The 15,626-nt window shown below is 36.8% G+C and overlaps 3 protein-coding genes across 3 annotated transcripts; 2 read left to right on the forward strand and 1 right to left on the reverse strand.

Moving 5' to 3' along the window:
- The first annotated feature begins 605 nt into the window (after positions 1–605).
- On the forward strand, positions 606–1,606 carry LOC105086544 (olfactory receptor 10R2). Its single transcript, XM_064477643.1, has one exon. The coding sequence runs from the start codon at positions 665–667 to the stop codon at positions 1,604–1,606; it is 942 nt and encodes a 313-aa protein (XP_064333713.1). The 5' UTR covers positions 606–664.
- Positions 1,607–10,813: 9,207 nt separating this feature from the next.
- Positions 10,814–13,641, forward strand: LOC105086545 (olfactory receptor 10R2-like). The gene is given in 3 exon segments (XM_064478144.1): positions 10,814–10,921; positions 12,824–13,286; positions 13,289–13,641. Coding segments are annotated over 3 exon segments (924 nt in total).
- A 753-nt stretch (positions 13,642–14,394) lies between these two features.
- LOC105086546 (olfactory receptor 6Y1) lies at positions 14,395–15,372 on the reverse strand. The gene has a single exon (XM_010977069.3). The coding sequence runs from the start codon at positions 15,370–15,372 to the stop codon at positions 14,395–14,397; it is 978 nt and encodes a 325-aa protein (XP_010975371.3).
- Between the last annotated feature and the right edge of the window lie 254 nt (positions 15,373–15,626).

Below are 15,626 nucleotides of genomic sequence, written 5' to 3' on the forward strand. Positions count from 1 at the left end.
AAAAGGTTTAGTTAGGGAGATAATGGTGAAAACCACCAGATAATCAGAAAAGAAAATGAGAGAGCAGCACTTTTCTTCTCTCAGTTTGATTGAGGTATGATTGACACACAGCCCTCATAAAATTAAGGGAACTTTGTTCTTCAAGGACAAGCACTATGAAGACAAATCAATGGTTCTGACCTAGATGAAGAAAGTATTAAAAATAGGAGGGAAGTAGATCTTCAGACATCGGTGGTATCACTGATGGAATACATGTGTCAGTAATGTGGATAAAATGATGACCACTTAAAATAATAATTAATGTAGATAAAGTTTTTTTTGAGGATTAGATTACTAAAATTTAAGCAGAGACTATAAAAGGCTACATGAAGGAGGCCTGAAGAATTGACTTTCTTTGAATAAATATCTGTACATTTGACATGAACACTTGTCACCAAATGCACTACTAAAATCAATGACAGAAAATTAGCACTGTGGGTGCATACTGATTTAGGATAATTTTTGCTTGGTTTCCAATCCTTTTTTCTCTCTCCCATGCCTGTGGCTTCTCTCTCAAACCAGACTTGTGCTAGTTACTTTATAAAGGGTAAGTCACCCTGATTTCTCACTTTCAAAGTTCTCTGGACCCGGTCACATCGACTTGACTGTGTGGGATCAACGCTCCATGGCCAATTCCTCCTGCGTTACCGAGTTCCTCCTGCTGGGTTTCTCCAGCCTTGGGGAATTGCAGCGTGTCCTCTTTGTGGTCTTTCTCTGCCTCTATTTGATCATCCTGAGTGGAAACCTCACTATCATCTCAGTCATCTGCTTGGATCACGGCCTCCACACACCCATGTACTTCTTTCTAGGTGTCCTTTCCACCTCTGAGACCTTCTACACAATTGTTATCCTGCCCAAGATGCTTATCAATCTGCTCTCTGTACTCAGGACACTCTCCTTCATGAGTTGTGTCTTCCAGATGTACTTCTTCCTTGGCTTTGCTGTCACCAATTGCCTGCTTCTGGGAGTGATGGGCTATGATCGCTATGCTGCCATCTGTCAGCCTTTGCACTACGCCATTCTCATGAGCTGGAGGGTATGTGGGCAACTGGCAGTGACTTGTATTCTTGGTGGTTTTATAGTATCTCTGGTGGGAACAACTTTGGTCTTTAGCCTCCCTTTCTGTGGCTCCAACAAGGTCAATCATTACTTTTGTGATATTTCAGCAGTCATCCGTCTCGCCTGTGCTGACACCTACATCAATGAACTGATCATCTTTATCTGTGGGGTCTTGGTGCTTGTTGTGCCTTTGATCTTCATCTGCATCTCTTATGGATTTATTGTCTCCACTGTCCTGAAGATCTCATCAGCTGAAGGCAAGCGGAAAGCATTCTCCACCTGTGCCTCTCATCTCATCGTGGTCATTGTTCACTACGGCTGTGCGTCCTCTGTCTACCTGCGACCCTCAGCCCAGTATACAACAGGCACAGACAGGCTGGTGACAGTGACTTACACCGTCATCACCCCACTGTTGAACCCCATGGTATACAGCCTCAGGAACAGAGATGTACAGCTGGCCATTTGGAAAATGATTAGGAAGACTGGTTTTTCTGTTAAGTCTTTATAATTAAAACATTTTTCAAGAGTTCACACACATTTGGGTGAAATGTGTCTCTAACTGTCATAAAAGCTTCTAGTCTATTCTGTATAACTGTGTGGCCTTGGATGAGTTGTTTGTGGGGCTGTAATGATCTCTTATGTAAAGCAGACATAGTAATGTATGTGTACATGTATATATATGTATGTGTGTGTGTATATATGTATACATATATATATATCTCAAGTTTTTTGCAAAGATTAAGGGCAATAGCAAACATCTGTTATTAAAAAACTCTCCTGCTTCTCCTCTTCCTCCAGACATAGTTCTCAAAAGGGTCTCAACAACCATTATCTCTTGCTCTATGTTTGGCTTGTTAACCCCAAATCTCTGATGGTCCTCTTTGTTTAAGGTTATATCCAGCCTTCGCATTTTAAAATTACTACACATATCTCTATTATTGGCTCCCATTTCTCAGTTTTCAGATTAAGTCTTTTTAGATTATTTTCCTTCTTATTAGTTAAATAATTAAGGCATTTAAGTTACTACATTTCTGTATAAGCATAGCATTGGACATCTCAATTATTTTGTTCGGTTGTTTTTTTCCTTCCTGATAGGTTTGCAATTGTCATTTATTACTCAATTTTTTTTTTAGAAATGGAGTATTTATTTCTTATAAATATTTTCTTGCTGCTATTTAAATAACTTGTTATTTATAGTTTTGTGTGCTGTGTTAATGAGAAAAATGTGACTTATATAAGTTCTATTTTTAGAATTTATTGGATTTTTATTATTTATTTCTCCCAAATTATTCTTGATGAAGTATTTTCATTAAATTAATTTTCAGTATGCGTAGTATTATTTGTTTTGAGGATATGTGAACTGTCATGGTTTAATGGTGTTGAATCCAAATACTTAACTGCATATACAAATGAGCTTTTTATTAAATTCCTAGCAAAACTGACTTATTAATTTTGTTATGAAGTCTGTTTTTTTTTTTTAATTCTAAATAAACCTTTTGGGATTCAGCATATATATTCTACCCTTAAACCCACCAAAATGATAACAGGAGTATAAAAAGCATAAAAGGACCCATCAAGAAGGCTCACAGTAAAGGACAGCACACAGGGGGTGTTAAAAAATTATACAAGCAACCAATTCACAGCACAAAACTGTGTTTGAACTTTCTCCTCACAACTGAGTCTCTCAGGTGACGCTGAAAAGAGTAAGATTGGCTTAAGGTTTTAATAAGGGACACAGCTTCTCGATCAGCGCTTCTTAAAACATCTGCAGTGAAGGGCCAATTAATTTTCTTTTTCCATCTTATCACAAGACAATATTTCAGCAAAATAAAATAAAAATGAATTATTAGAAAAATGAAGTGAAAAACCTGGCTGGCCAATTCTCTGTTCCAAAATATGTTTTCTAATCAGCTGTTTCAGTAATATGAAACTCTATAACAGTTGCTTAATATGTGTATTCAATTCCTTTTTGCCTGTTTTTTCCAATTTTATTGAGATGTAATTGAGAAGCCTACCTACGCACAACACTACCATCACCCTGGGCAGCAAGTCCTTTATTTGAAGGAGAACTTGTGTGGAGCATTTTGGTTTCCACTACACAGGCACAAGTTTTTTCCTATAGAGATGTTCTGTTTCTTTTTATTTTTTTCTATAGTAAATTTCTATGGGATCTGAGCATGCTCTTTTTCTGGGTTCATGTTTATGTGAGACTGATTTTCTTGTACTCTTAGAAGGGGCGGGGGGTCTAGTATAATATTCCCAGTTTTGTGGCTGTAGGGCACCCTCTTGTGTTGTCATCAGAAAGTATTCGACTCTTAATTGGAGCCTGTAAATTTTTCCTGGTTTGGCTGATGTTCTCAGACTGGCCAATTGATTTTTAAGCTGTTACTATTGGAAGTTATTTTTTGTTGTTCGCCTGATAGCAGGACTACCAGTAAAGGTTGTTCTTTTTCTCGGCTTTCTCTTTCACAATTTTTAATATTATAATTTGGGTTCCTTAAGTATATTTTGTTGAATCAATTTTTTTTAAATGTGGCCTTGGGTGTCATAATTTCTCTTTTGAATTTACTTTTTCCTTATTAAATTAGGAATAATTTACATAAATAAAATTCAAGTATTTTAAGTGTAAGTTACTTGTGAATTTTTTACAAAGATTCATTCATTTAACCTCCACATGATTAAAAAAAATACAATTATTTCTGTCACCTCAAAAGTTATCTTTCTATTTTCTGATTGACTCCCTACCTCAGGACAACACAGCATTGATTTCCTTTTTCCAGCTTTTTTGAGATATATTGACAAACAGCATTGTGGTAAGTTAAGGTGTACAACTTGATAGCTAATACATGTAAATATTGCAAAATGATTACCACAATAAGGCTAGTTAACACCACCATTAGATCACATAATTATCTTTCTTGTAGTGAGAACATTTAAGATTTACTCTCTTACCAACTTTGAAGTATATAGTAGAGTATTGTTAATATTGTCACCATGCTGTATATTAGATCCCCAGAACCTATTTGTCTTATAAATGAAAGTTTGTATCTTGTGATCAATATCTCTCCATTTCTCCCAACCTCAGCCTCTGGCAACCGCTATTCTACTCTGTATGTCTATGAGTTTTAGATTCTACCTGTCAGTGAAATTCTATAGTTATTGTGTTTCTCTGTCTGACATATTTCACTTAGTATAATACCCTCAGGATTTATTCATGTTGTTACAAAAGGCAAGATATCCTTTTTTACAGATGAATAAAAAATAATTTTTAAAATATATTTTATAGTGAACTTCTACAAATATATATATTTACTTCTCTTTTTTTTTTTATCTTTAGTGCTTCTTTTATCTATAATGCTTCTTGTGTTTTGTGTAAGAAACATTTTCGTAACCAAGATTAAGGGACTATTCCCTTATATTCACTTCCAGAGCCTTATAGCCTTAACTTTTATGTGTGCTGTGAGTTTCATTTGTTTCTGTTTCATCTCTTAACCAAATACAAGGCAGCATAATTTAAATGCAATGAGACACCCATTTAAAGTATACAGTTTGACGTGTTTTGACAAATACGAATACCTGTGTAACCACTACCACGGTCAAGATATAACACATCTGTCACCTCCAAACTTTCCCTCATGTCCCCCCACTGTAGCACCATCAGTCCTAGGAAACCATTGACTGCTTTCTGTCACTGAAACTTTGTTTGACAGTATTAGAGTTTCTTGCCAATAGAATCACGTACCATGTGTTTTTTGTGCTTTTTGGTTTCTTTCACTGGGTGTATTTTTTGAAATTTATCTGTGTTGTGTGTGTAGTTCGCTCTTTTTGTTTCATTGTATAAACGCACTACACTCTGTTTATCCAGGCACATGAAGATGCACATTTAGTTATTTCTCAATTTACAGGTCTTAGGAGCAGAGCTGCACAAATGTTTGTGTACATGTACCTACGTAACTGTATGGAGGTTTTTTTTTTTATTATATTAAGCAAATATCTATGTGTGGAATTGCTGATTTATATAGTAAATATATGTTAACTTAAAAGAGATCTCCAAACAATTGGGCAAAGTAGTTTTGCCATCTCACACTTTCAATAGCAATGTACGAAGGTTATCAGTTGCTTGGCATACTCAAACTTGCCAGTCTTAATTCCATCCATCAGGTAGATGTATAATGATATCCAATTGCAGTTGGAATTTGAATTTCCTTGGTGACTAAATATGCCGAATATGTTTTTGTGTGTCTATTGGCCATCTCTATATTTTCTTTAGTTAAGTGCCTTCTCAAATTTTTTGTCCGTTTCCTGATTGAAATATCTTTCTAATTTTTAATTGGATCATTTTTATTTTTATTGAATTGTCTAAGAATTACTTATATTTTCTAGGTATAATTTTTTTGTCACATATATATTATGCAAATACTTTTCCCATGCTGTGATTTTTTACTTTTTTTCAGTGTCTTTTGAAGAGCAGTAGTTTATTTTTAGTTTTGCTAAAGTGCAATGTACTGATTTTGACTTTTATAGTTCACACGTTTTGTCTCATATTTAAGAAAGATTTGCAAAACCTAAGCTCACTAAGACTTTATCTAATGCTATTTTTAAGAAGTTTTATAATGTCAGCTCTTGTAGGCAGGATATAATCCATTTCCAGTTATTTGTCATGTGGTGTGAGAACAGTGCAGTTCTTTCCCCTGCCCAAATGCACTGTTGTTGAAAATACTGTCTTTTCACCATTGAATTGGCTTGACAACCTCATAGAAAACTGAATCTATCGATGTGGATATAATTTTGGACATCATATTTTATCTCTTTGTCTACATTTATGCTAATAACAACTATCTATTTAAATACAGCTTTATAAATAAGTCTTGGAATCAGTGTAATTCCCTCTGGATTCTTCTCTCTTGGTTCCTGGGGGAAGCCATTTATGAGGGGGTGATATACCTCAAAACTTGGAGGGAAGCCACCCTCTGGGGTACTGAAGGAAGCCATCCATGGGAAGGTGCCTCAGCATGGAATTCTCTGGGAAAATGCCTCTGGAGATGGTACTGCTGAAATTGCCTGAGAGGGAGTGCCATTACCATTGAGTGTCCCACGTGCTGCTAGCCTCCAGGCAGAGGCAAGCACACCAGAACCAGGGAGACAATTCTCTTCTAACTCTGGTGGCCCTCTATCACCTTCCACTGACAAAGCTTAATATCGTGTCAGCTGGCAAAGGAGAAATATTCCAGTATCACAACCAGAGCAATTAAAAGAAGGTTTAGAACTGAAATACAGTTACATTCTTAGTTTTCACAGTTTGCTTAGAATTAATATTGTGTGACTACACATGAAATGTAGAAGCTTTGAAATTACATAAATCCATTTACTCCTAACATATCCTTTATTCTAAACTGATTACATCTCTATACATAGACAGATGACTAGATAAAGAAGTTGTGGTATATTTATACAATGGAATACTACTCAACCATAAAAATAATAAAATAATGCCATTTGCAGCAACATAGATGGACCTGGAGATTGTCATTCTAAGCAAAGTAATCCAGAAAGAGAAAGAAAAATACCATATAATATCACTCATATGTGGAATCCTAAAAAAAAAAAGGATAAATGCATTTATTTACAAAACAGAAACAGAATCACAGACATAGAAAACAAACTTATAGTTACTAGGTTTGGAAGGGGGTAGGAAGGGGTAAATTGAAAATTGGAGATTTGCAGATACTAACTACTATACATAAAATAGATAAAAAGACAAAATTCTTCTGTAAAGCACAGGGAACTATATTCAGTATCATGTGGTAACCTACAATGAAAAAGAATATGGAAACTAATATATCTATGTATATGTATGATTGAACTATTATGCTGTACACCAGAAATTGGCACAACATTGTAAACTGACTATACTTCAATTAAAAAAAATTAAAAAATGAAAATACGCCATAGGACAATGTAATAATTTTTGCTTTATTCATACATATTCCAAAGAAATTAAGAAAAATAACATTTTGTGTTTACTCAAATATTTATGCTTTTAATACTCATAATTTCTTCTTCATCATAGGTTTTTAATATCTGTATTGATTAATAGTGTCTCAAATGTAAAGATAAGGTTTTGGAGCAAGGATAGATTATCATTATTTACAGCAATAACTGAATAGGTTTCTATTGACCAAATTCTTCTGTGGTTATAGGATAGGATCCAGATATCACCCTACATGTATGAGGGCTGTTCTATATAATAGAAACCCTGAAATTAGAAATCTGGAGCTTACGTAGAAATGGAATAGTTGTTAACTTCCCCCATTGAAATATAAACACATAAGTTTGGGAAGATAAATCTCTCACTAACTATTTAGCTATAGTTCAGGTTTCAGAACTTGTCCTTTAAACTAGATCTCAGGTTTCTCTACTCAGAAGGCCTAAGGGGAAAAATTAAAATATTTATTTTATGACACCTATTTGCATTTGTGTCTGGTATAATTTTCCTTTTTCTTGAAAAATTTCTTCTAGTATTTCAGGTAGTACAGATCTGTTAATGACAATTTCTGTCTCTTTTTTTTAATTATGTAAATCTGTGTATTCTGCCCTCAAACTTGAAGAATATTTTCAGTGGGAATATAATCCTGAATTGGTATTTTTATTAATTTTTTTTCCTCTTATCATTTTTAGGATTGTGTTCTCTGGCCCCCATGTTTTCTGGTGAGAGGCCAGCATTTATTTCAGGGCTTGTATTTCACTCTTGTATGATCAAGAGAAACCATCGTGTGTACTTTCTTTCTAGTGTTGAATACGTTCTGTATCTGCCTGCTTTTATCCTATCTCCAGTGCCTTCAAGTTGTTGCTCTTTGTGTTTTTTCCAGAGTTAGTAGTTGTTATCTTCAAGAGGGTTGGCATACTAAGTACTTACTCATTAAGATGAGAAACAAAATTCTACTTGCCTTTACTTTTATGAAAGTTATAACCCCATAATATTAATAAAATATTTTTATGCAATTTAAACATTTTTTCTAATGCCTACTGAATCACTGATTAGATGGAAATTAATGCAGGGAATATAAAATTATATAAGTACCTTAAGAAGAAAATTTAATTCAAGAAATTATGTACCTACAAATTATTGGAAAGTTTGAAACAGTCAAGAGTCTGTCACTGGAATTATTGATCTTAAGAGCACTTGATCACAGCTAAAATCCAGAGGCCAAGGAAATGTTGCTGCTGCTGCTGGTGTAACATTTTTACAGTTTTCTCACAATACCCACAACAGTTTGGAACATAAAATGAGTCTAATTCCTATAATATACTCTCAACATTCAGATTCTTCTTATTTTGGTTCTCTGTGCAAGCAAGATAAAAGAAAGATGACCTCAATTTTGCCTCCTTTTTCACTATCATAAGGCAAACTAGGAAAGGAATTAAACTGAAATAAAGGAGAAAGAAAGGTAAGAAAAGAGATGAATTGGGCCTCTGGTGATGTCATAGCCTATGATTCACTAAATTTGCCTGCAACGCATCATTTGATGTTCTGATGTTTGTTCAGATATGGGAGTGATGAAGTGGATTCCATTTCCTTTGTATCTACTTAGTCTAATTTAACTTGGATTTTTTTTTTCTTTTTGTGTTACAATAGACATAATTTATCCTGGAACCATTTCAAGCATATTAGTCAAGGAACAAGCCCTAGTTCTTCCATCCTTTGTCATATGTTGGGCAAAAAGCCCTGTTAAATCTCACACATTTCATCAACTTCTATCTAGAAAGAATCTTGATTAAATTTAACTGTGTGAGACTGAGAATTTGAATTGCATGGCTAAAAGCGGAAGTTTAAGACTTTCATCTTGATTTTTTTTCCTGCTATTTGGATAAAGCTAACTTATTGAATAAGATATCTAGCACAAAATGTGAAAGAAAGAGAAAAAAATATGCATTTATTCAACAAGTGTTCATTGAATATTTATGTATCAGGCAATATTCTAGAGATGGGGGTAAAACATTAAGGAAAACAGGAATATTTTCCTATGGAGTTGGAAAATAGAGATATGTAAATTAAAAATATAATCATAAATGCACATCAAACTGTGATACATGTTAAAGAGAAATACATGTTGAAGAGAAAAAGTAAATTATGGATGTGGACCAGGTTGACCTCTGAGTCAAGACTCAGGAAACGATGCAGTGCAAGTCTCTGAACTGAGCCCTGTCTGATCAGAGTTCTCTTGAGCTTCCCAGTTATTTAAGCGAACAGAGTCCTTTTTCTCGTGCTGGATTGTATTGTGCTTCATTCACATGAAAATCTAAACTACTGACAACATGCAACAGTCTTCTTTTTATAATTTTTAAGATTTATTCCTTACTATTTCCATTTCTATTAATCATTTATGTGCAAAGTGTGTTTCGTGTATTGGTTTGGGTTCTCCAGAGAAACATAACCAAGAGAATATATACACATATACTGTATTCACAGGAGTTGGCACACACAATGATGGAGGCTGTCCTCAGTCCATAACTGGGTCAAGCAGCGATTCTAGAAATGTGACTAACTGCAGTATTTTTCAGATTTATTTCTGCTCTGATACCTCAGAGGTCTTTGGACAGATTTCTTCGAAAGGCTGTGCAGCACCAAGGCTGAGGGCTTGACTAGCTCCCTGTGGAGAAACGCTTATTCAGGGCGATGCACTGAGCAGACCAGATGGCCAGGAAACCCAGGAATTCAGCAGCTCTTGGGAGGGACTGTTGTGCACATTTGAAAATTTCTCAAAGCAGCAGTGGCTGCTGTCAGATCTCTGTTGGTAGCCTCTAAAAATGGTATAACTGGAAATAAAAAGACTCTGAGTCAATAATAATCTCATTTAGGAGTTTCTGCTGCTCTGAGGACCACTGCTGGGGACTGCCAACAAGAACATCTCTGCTGGGAGCCAGTGATGAGTCTGCGACAGAGTCGAGTGGGGAAGATCTTGATCTTAGTGCCTGCAGTGCTCCCTGAACCTCCTCTTCTGAGTGAGTCATGACTTCCGAGGGAGGGTAGAGACGGTGAATTTTTCTTCATTATCTCATAGAAGAGGAAGAATAACAATTTCTAGGAAATTTAAAAGTGTAGAAATTGTGTTGGCTGACTCCAGCAATAGAGAACTTGACTTTAACTTTATTTCAAATACAGGATATGAAAACCGTAGTACACAAATGTATAACAGGCATTTAATTTTGTTTTCTTCAGCCTATTCCCCTATCATCTACCTTGGGTCAGTCTATCAGAGAACTGCAGAAAAGATTTAGGGTAATTAGGGGACTAGCCCTCCAGGAATCTACACTACGGTATTTTAATCCTATTCCCTACCCTTGAGGCAGACACTTGATTGGAGCAAGCTGGGGAAAAGTGGAGTTATCACCTCTGTGACCTGCACCCAAACACTCCACAACTTTCCTTCAGTCCTCGAATCTGCTCTTTGCTGCTGTTCTGCAAAGTCTCAGTTTTGCCAGCTAAGATAGCACTCTTTTCTTCATCCCTCACACTGTACTCCTATGCCCTTCTCATTGGTGCAGAAACTGAACTTGTGGGGCTCAGATGAACCCAGACTACAAGGAAGAACTTAGTTTCTTCTTTTGCCATGATAAAGCAAGGCTTTATTTGCCCTGGTGAAGCCCAAGGAAGAAAAGGGCTTCTTCCTCGCTTAACGACCTCAGAAAATACAGCCCTGTGTTACTTCCTGTAATGCGGGTTTGCCACATTTACTTCTCTTTTCCTAATTTGCAACAGCCTTCAGCTTCTAATGAGCTACTAGGCAACCTGGGATTCATTCGTTGCCAACTAATTGCCAATGTTCGTTAGTTTTCTCCCGTTTCCTTTTTATCCTATTGGACCCGTGAGATTCAGGATCCATGTTGTTTTCTGCATTTATTCATTGAAAGGATTGGAACTGTGCCAAAAATAATGTTGCAATAATGGCTCCCTGAAGTTTTGGAAAATATAAACATAAATCAGCATGTTGGGGCCACAGCTAATAAAAGACAAAAGAAAAGTTCTTCAATGATGCTTTAGGGGATACTGCTCAGAATTCTCAGCAGAGAAGGCGGGACTACATTGGGGTACTGAGATGTCAGTGGTAGAAAGAAATAGAATGGAGCCATTTCAGAATTAGAAATGATGGTAGTAATATTAACTTTGGAGTCTTATTTGATTAGAAGATTTCTAGGTTTCACCAAATTCTAATAGCTATATGCTAGGGAATATAGAGAAATAGGTCTGTTGGATTGAAGAAGGCAAGGTGATTTACTATTATTTCACTTAAGAATGATACTTTACTTAACCTAAGATAGATATAATTTAATAAATAGGCATTTATTAAATTTAAGTATTCATTAACTTAATATATCAATAAGTCAATATATTAATGAATGAATACATTGATGGAAGTAATGACTTGTCTACTCAGAGAACATGTCAAATATATCCATTAGTCTACTGGTCACTATGCTCCCCTCAGACAGAAAAATGAAACTGATACTTCTGCTTCATGCCCTCTCTTGAAAGTGAAGGAACCCAAAGCAAAAACACTCAGAGATGATTTGGATTAAGAAATATGCCTTTAAAGTGTAGGATCAAAATTCAGTTGTCTCGATATTTCATTTTGTGGACTTACTGTACAGCCCTAAATACCCTAAATATTGCAATTAGCAAGTATATTAATCAAATATATAAGTATCAGAATGAAAAAAAATTCAGTTGTCTCTTCACTTGAGTCACAGTAGGTAAAAATTTTCTTTTCGTAGTCTACTTCTATGCCTTATGTTTTTCAACTATTTGTTCTGATGTTTTTTAAAATTATGTTACAAATTCAAACTTGATTTTAGTTGAATTAAGGCAAAAAGGATTTATCTATACTTTAGTAAGGAAAAATTGAAGGAGTGGAAACTCCTTGAGGTCAGCTGTGTCGAAATGCAATGTTAAGTTCTGTTGGAAATATACGGAAACTGTGAAGAGATTTAATGGCTCATATTGAGGAAATGTCTAATGGGTTGGATTTATTTCCTTTCGAAGTTTGAAACTACAATTACAGACAAATTCTGAATCATGTCTATATTCTTGGCAGATGATAGGCAGTTAGTAAGATCAATGACCAACCTGACTGTGAGAACCTTATGTTTCTCTAGAGTTCCTGAAATGCACTAAGGTCCCACCCAACTCCCCTCTATCAAGTGAGTCAAATAGCTTGTTTGATTAAGGAAAAGGATGAATTAAAGTCAACAAAATATTATTGTCTCCATAAACACACACTAACAGGAGTTGGGTTTTCATATTGGTTCAGTAGGTTTTAAAAAATTAAATAATAGCGTAAAAAAATAAAACATGGTATATGTTTCAAGTACCTGCAAAATGAAACTTTTTGGCACAGAGGATTACACAAATAATAGATGGTTGAGTCAGGGCTGCTGTGCAGGAAGACTGCAGACATTTTCATTTCCCAATTGCTATGTGAAGTAGGGAATGTGAAGGAAAAAAACTTCCTAGACTTAATTAAACACTGTGAGAGATTCAAAAATGGTCCCTGGAAACAGATGTAATCTGAGTTTTTGTAAATGATTCCATGAACTGACATGACTGATAGGGCATCTCGTACTAGCATTAGTCCTCACCCCTTCTCCTGTTTATAATTCTTCAACCCAGTGGAACTGTCTCCACCTTTCATGGTAAACAATGTTCCTTCATTCTTGTTCTCTGTAGATCAATCCTGGGGACCAAGTCAACCTAACTAATCTCTCCTCTGTCGCAGAGTTCCTGTTGTTGGCATTCTCCAGCCTTGGAGAAATCCAGCTCACGCTCTTTGCTGTTCTTCTGTGCTTATATGTGATTATCCTGAGTGGGAACATCACCATGGTCACTGTCGTCCACCTGGATCGCAGCCTCCACTTACACATGTACTGCGTCCTAGGGATTCTTTCCATCCCTGAGACGTGTTGCACCTTTGTTGTCCTGCCCAAGCTGCTCATAAACCTGTTGTTTCTGCTCAGAACAGTCTCATTTATGAACTGTGCCACTCAGCTGTTTTTCTCCCTCGGTTTTGCTGTCACTAATTGCATGCTACTGGGTGTCATGGGCTACGACTGCTATGCTGCCATCCATCATCCACTTCGCTACTCTGTCCTTATGAGCTGGCAGGTATGTGGACAACCGGCAGCCATCGTGCTATGACTGGTTTTTTGTTCTCACCGATAGGCTCCCTCTTAGTCTTTGAACTACCTTTCTGTGGCCCCAACAAGATCAACCACTACTTCTGTGACATCTCACCAGTTATCTGGCTTGTCTGTACCGGTACCTACATAAATGAATCGGTCATCTTCATTGGTGGAATTCTAGCACTCACGGTCCTCCTGACTTTTATTTGCATCTCGTATGGCTTCATTGCTCGTACCATCCTGAGGATCCCATCTTGTCATTGTATTTACAAACATGCTTGTACGACAACTATTCTAATATTTTTATTCATTCCTGTAACAGTAGGAATAGTCCTAATTGTAATAAAAGTGAAAAGTAATTGGTAATAAAATCTATGGTAAGGAAACACAGGAAAGCTGTTCCTTAAATGCTTAAAATCTAAAAAACACAATGATATTTCTAAATTTTTACTTAGGTTTTCACAAAGCTTGGGCCATTCATTGGCTTTGGACTTTTGTATCTACAAATGAGATGGTGGCTTTATTTAAATGAGCACATGCTAAGCTTCAGTGGAAAAATAGAAGATGGGAGAAAGTGAGGAGAGAGAGAGAGACAGAGAGACAGGGGGACAGAGAGAGACGCACAGATACAGAACAAATTACAAACTGTGAAAGGAAATGAAAAAAGTGAAATTTAGAAGACAAGAAAACAAAGACAGGTAAAAATGATGAATTAGAACTGAAACAATTAGAAAAGAGCAAGGGAAGGACTGGAAAGTCCATCAAGTCAAAATATATTCACAATTTCCGACTTCATCTTCTGTGCTCAAACATGTATTTATTCAATTATCTTTTCAACTAATATTTATGAAGCACCTACTATGTGCCAGACACAGTTGAATGTACAGATGGTACATTAGTAAATTGGACAGATTAAAAATCTCTTCTCTTCTTTAATGGGGGAGAAAAAGCTGTCATCATTTCAAATAATCCTTGAAAAATGTGCATTTGTGCATATACATGTGAACAGTTACACACACACACAAACAGGAGGTCAATAGGTAACCAAAGGCAAGAGTGTGAGAAGAACTCTGTAGAAACCATCTCCTGATTCAGGCATGAAGGCATCATACATATTTTTTAATTAACCCAAGCCCCATCTTCCCTGGGTCCCCTTCTTTTGCAAAGTATGGTCTTCTTGAGTGCTGCCTTTACTTCACGGTTTCTCAGGCAGTAAATAATGGGGTTGAGGAGTGGGACAATGACAGTGTAGAGCACAGACACCAACTTGTTGGAACTGTAGGCATACATAAGCTTAGGGCGGGTGTAAGTGAACAGAGTCGTGGAATAGAAGAGAATTACAACTGTCAGGTGAGAGGCACAGGTGGAAAATGCCTTTTGACGTCCCTGAGCAGAAGGGATCCTGAGGATGGTGGTGAGAATGGTGGTGTAAGATGCTACCACTACACAAAGGGGAACAGCAATGACCATGAGGGCCAGGAAGAAGTCCACTAGCTCAGCCCGTGAGGAGTCCTCACAGGAGACATTGAGAAGGGGAGAAATATCACAGAAGTAGTGATTGATATGAGGCGTGCCACAGTAGTGGAGTCGAGCTATGAAAACCATCTTAATCATGGCAGTTATAAGTCCACAGAACCAGCATCCCCCAGCCAGTGTGCCACAAAGCTGTTTGGTCATGATGACGGGGTACCGAAGTGGATTGCATATGGCTACGTAGCGGTCAAAGGCCATGACGGCGAGGAGGATGTACTCGGTGCAGACAAAGGTCACAAAGAAGTAAAGCTGAGTCATGCAGCCATTGAAGGAAATGGTCTTGCTGTGGCTGAGGAAGTCTCCCAGCATCCTGGGGCTGATGACGGTGACATACCACATCTCCAGGAAAGAGAGGTTGCTCAGGAAGAAGTACATGGGCTTGTGTAACTGCCCGTCACTGCGAATGGCTAGGATGATTAGAAAGTTCTCCAGAAGGGTGAGCAGGTAGGTTGCCAGGAAAACAAAGAAGAGGAGCAGCTGAAAGGCTGGCGGTGTTGGAAATCCCAGAAGAATGAAATGTGTTGTCACTGTATGGTTATCTCCTTCCAGAACCATGGTGATCATGACTGGCTGTGGGCACAGACAATATCAGCTCCTTCCACGTCCCAGGCACCAGCCTATCATTATCGACATTTGTAGGCTGCAAATTCATCACAAGAGAAGCTTTCCTGCCTTTAGATCTTTACTTCCTTCTAAATTATGATTAGAAGCAAACGAAAAAATTTAAAAAAAATAATGATTAGAATCAAAACTTTTGAGTCAAAATGTACTTTAGGGAGTGTGTTTGTTTATTTATTTATTTATTTTCAAATTAAGCT

Source organism: Camelus dromedarius, chromosome 23 (assembly GCF_036321535.1).
Source record: "Camelus dromedarius isolate mCamDro1 chromosome 23, mCamDro1.pat, whole genome shotgun sequence".
In the NCBI taxonomy this organism is placed as follows: domain Eukaryota; kingdom Metazoa; phylum Chordata; class Mammalia; order Artiodactyla; family Camelidae; genus Camelus; species Camelus dromedarius.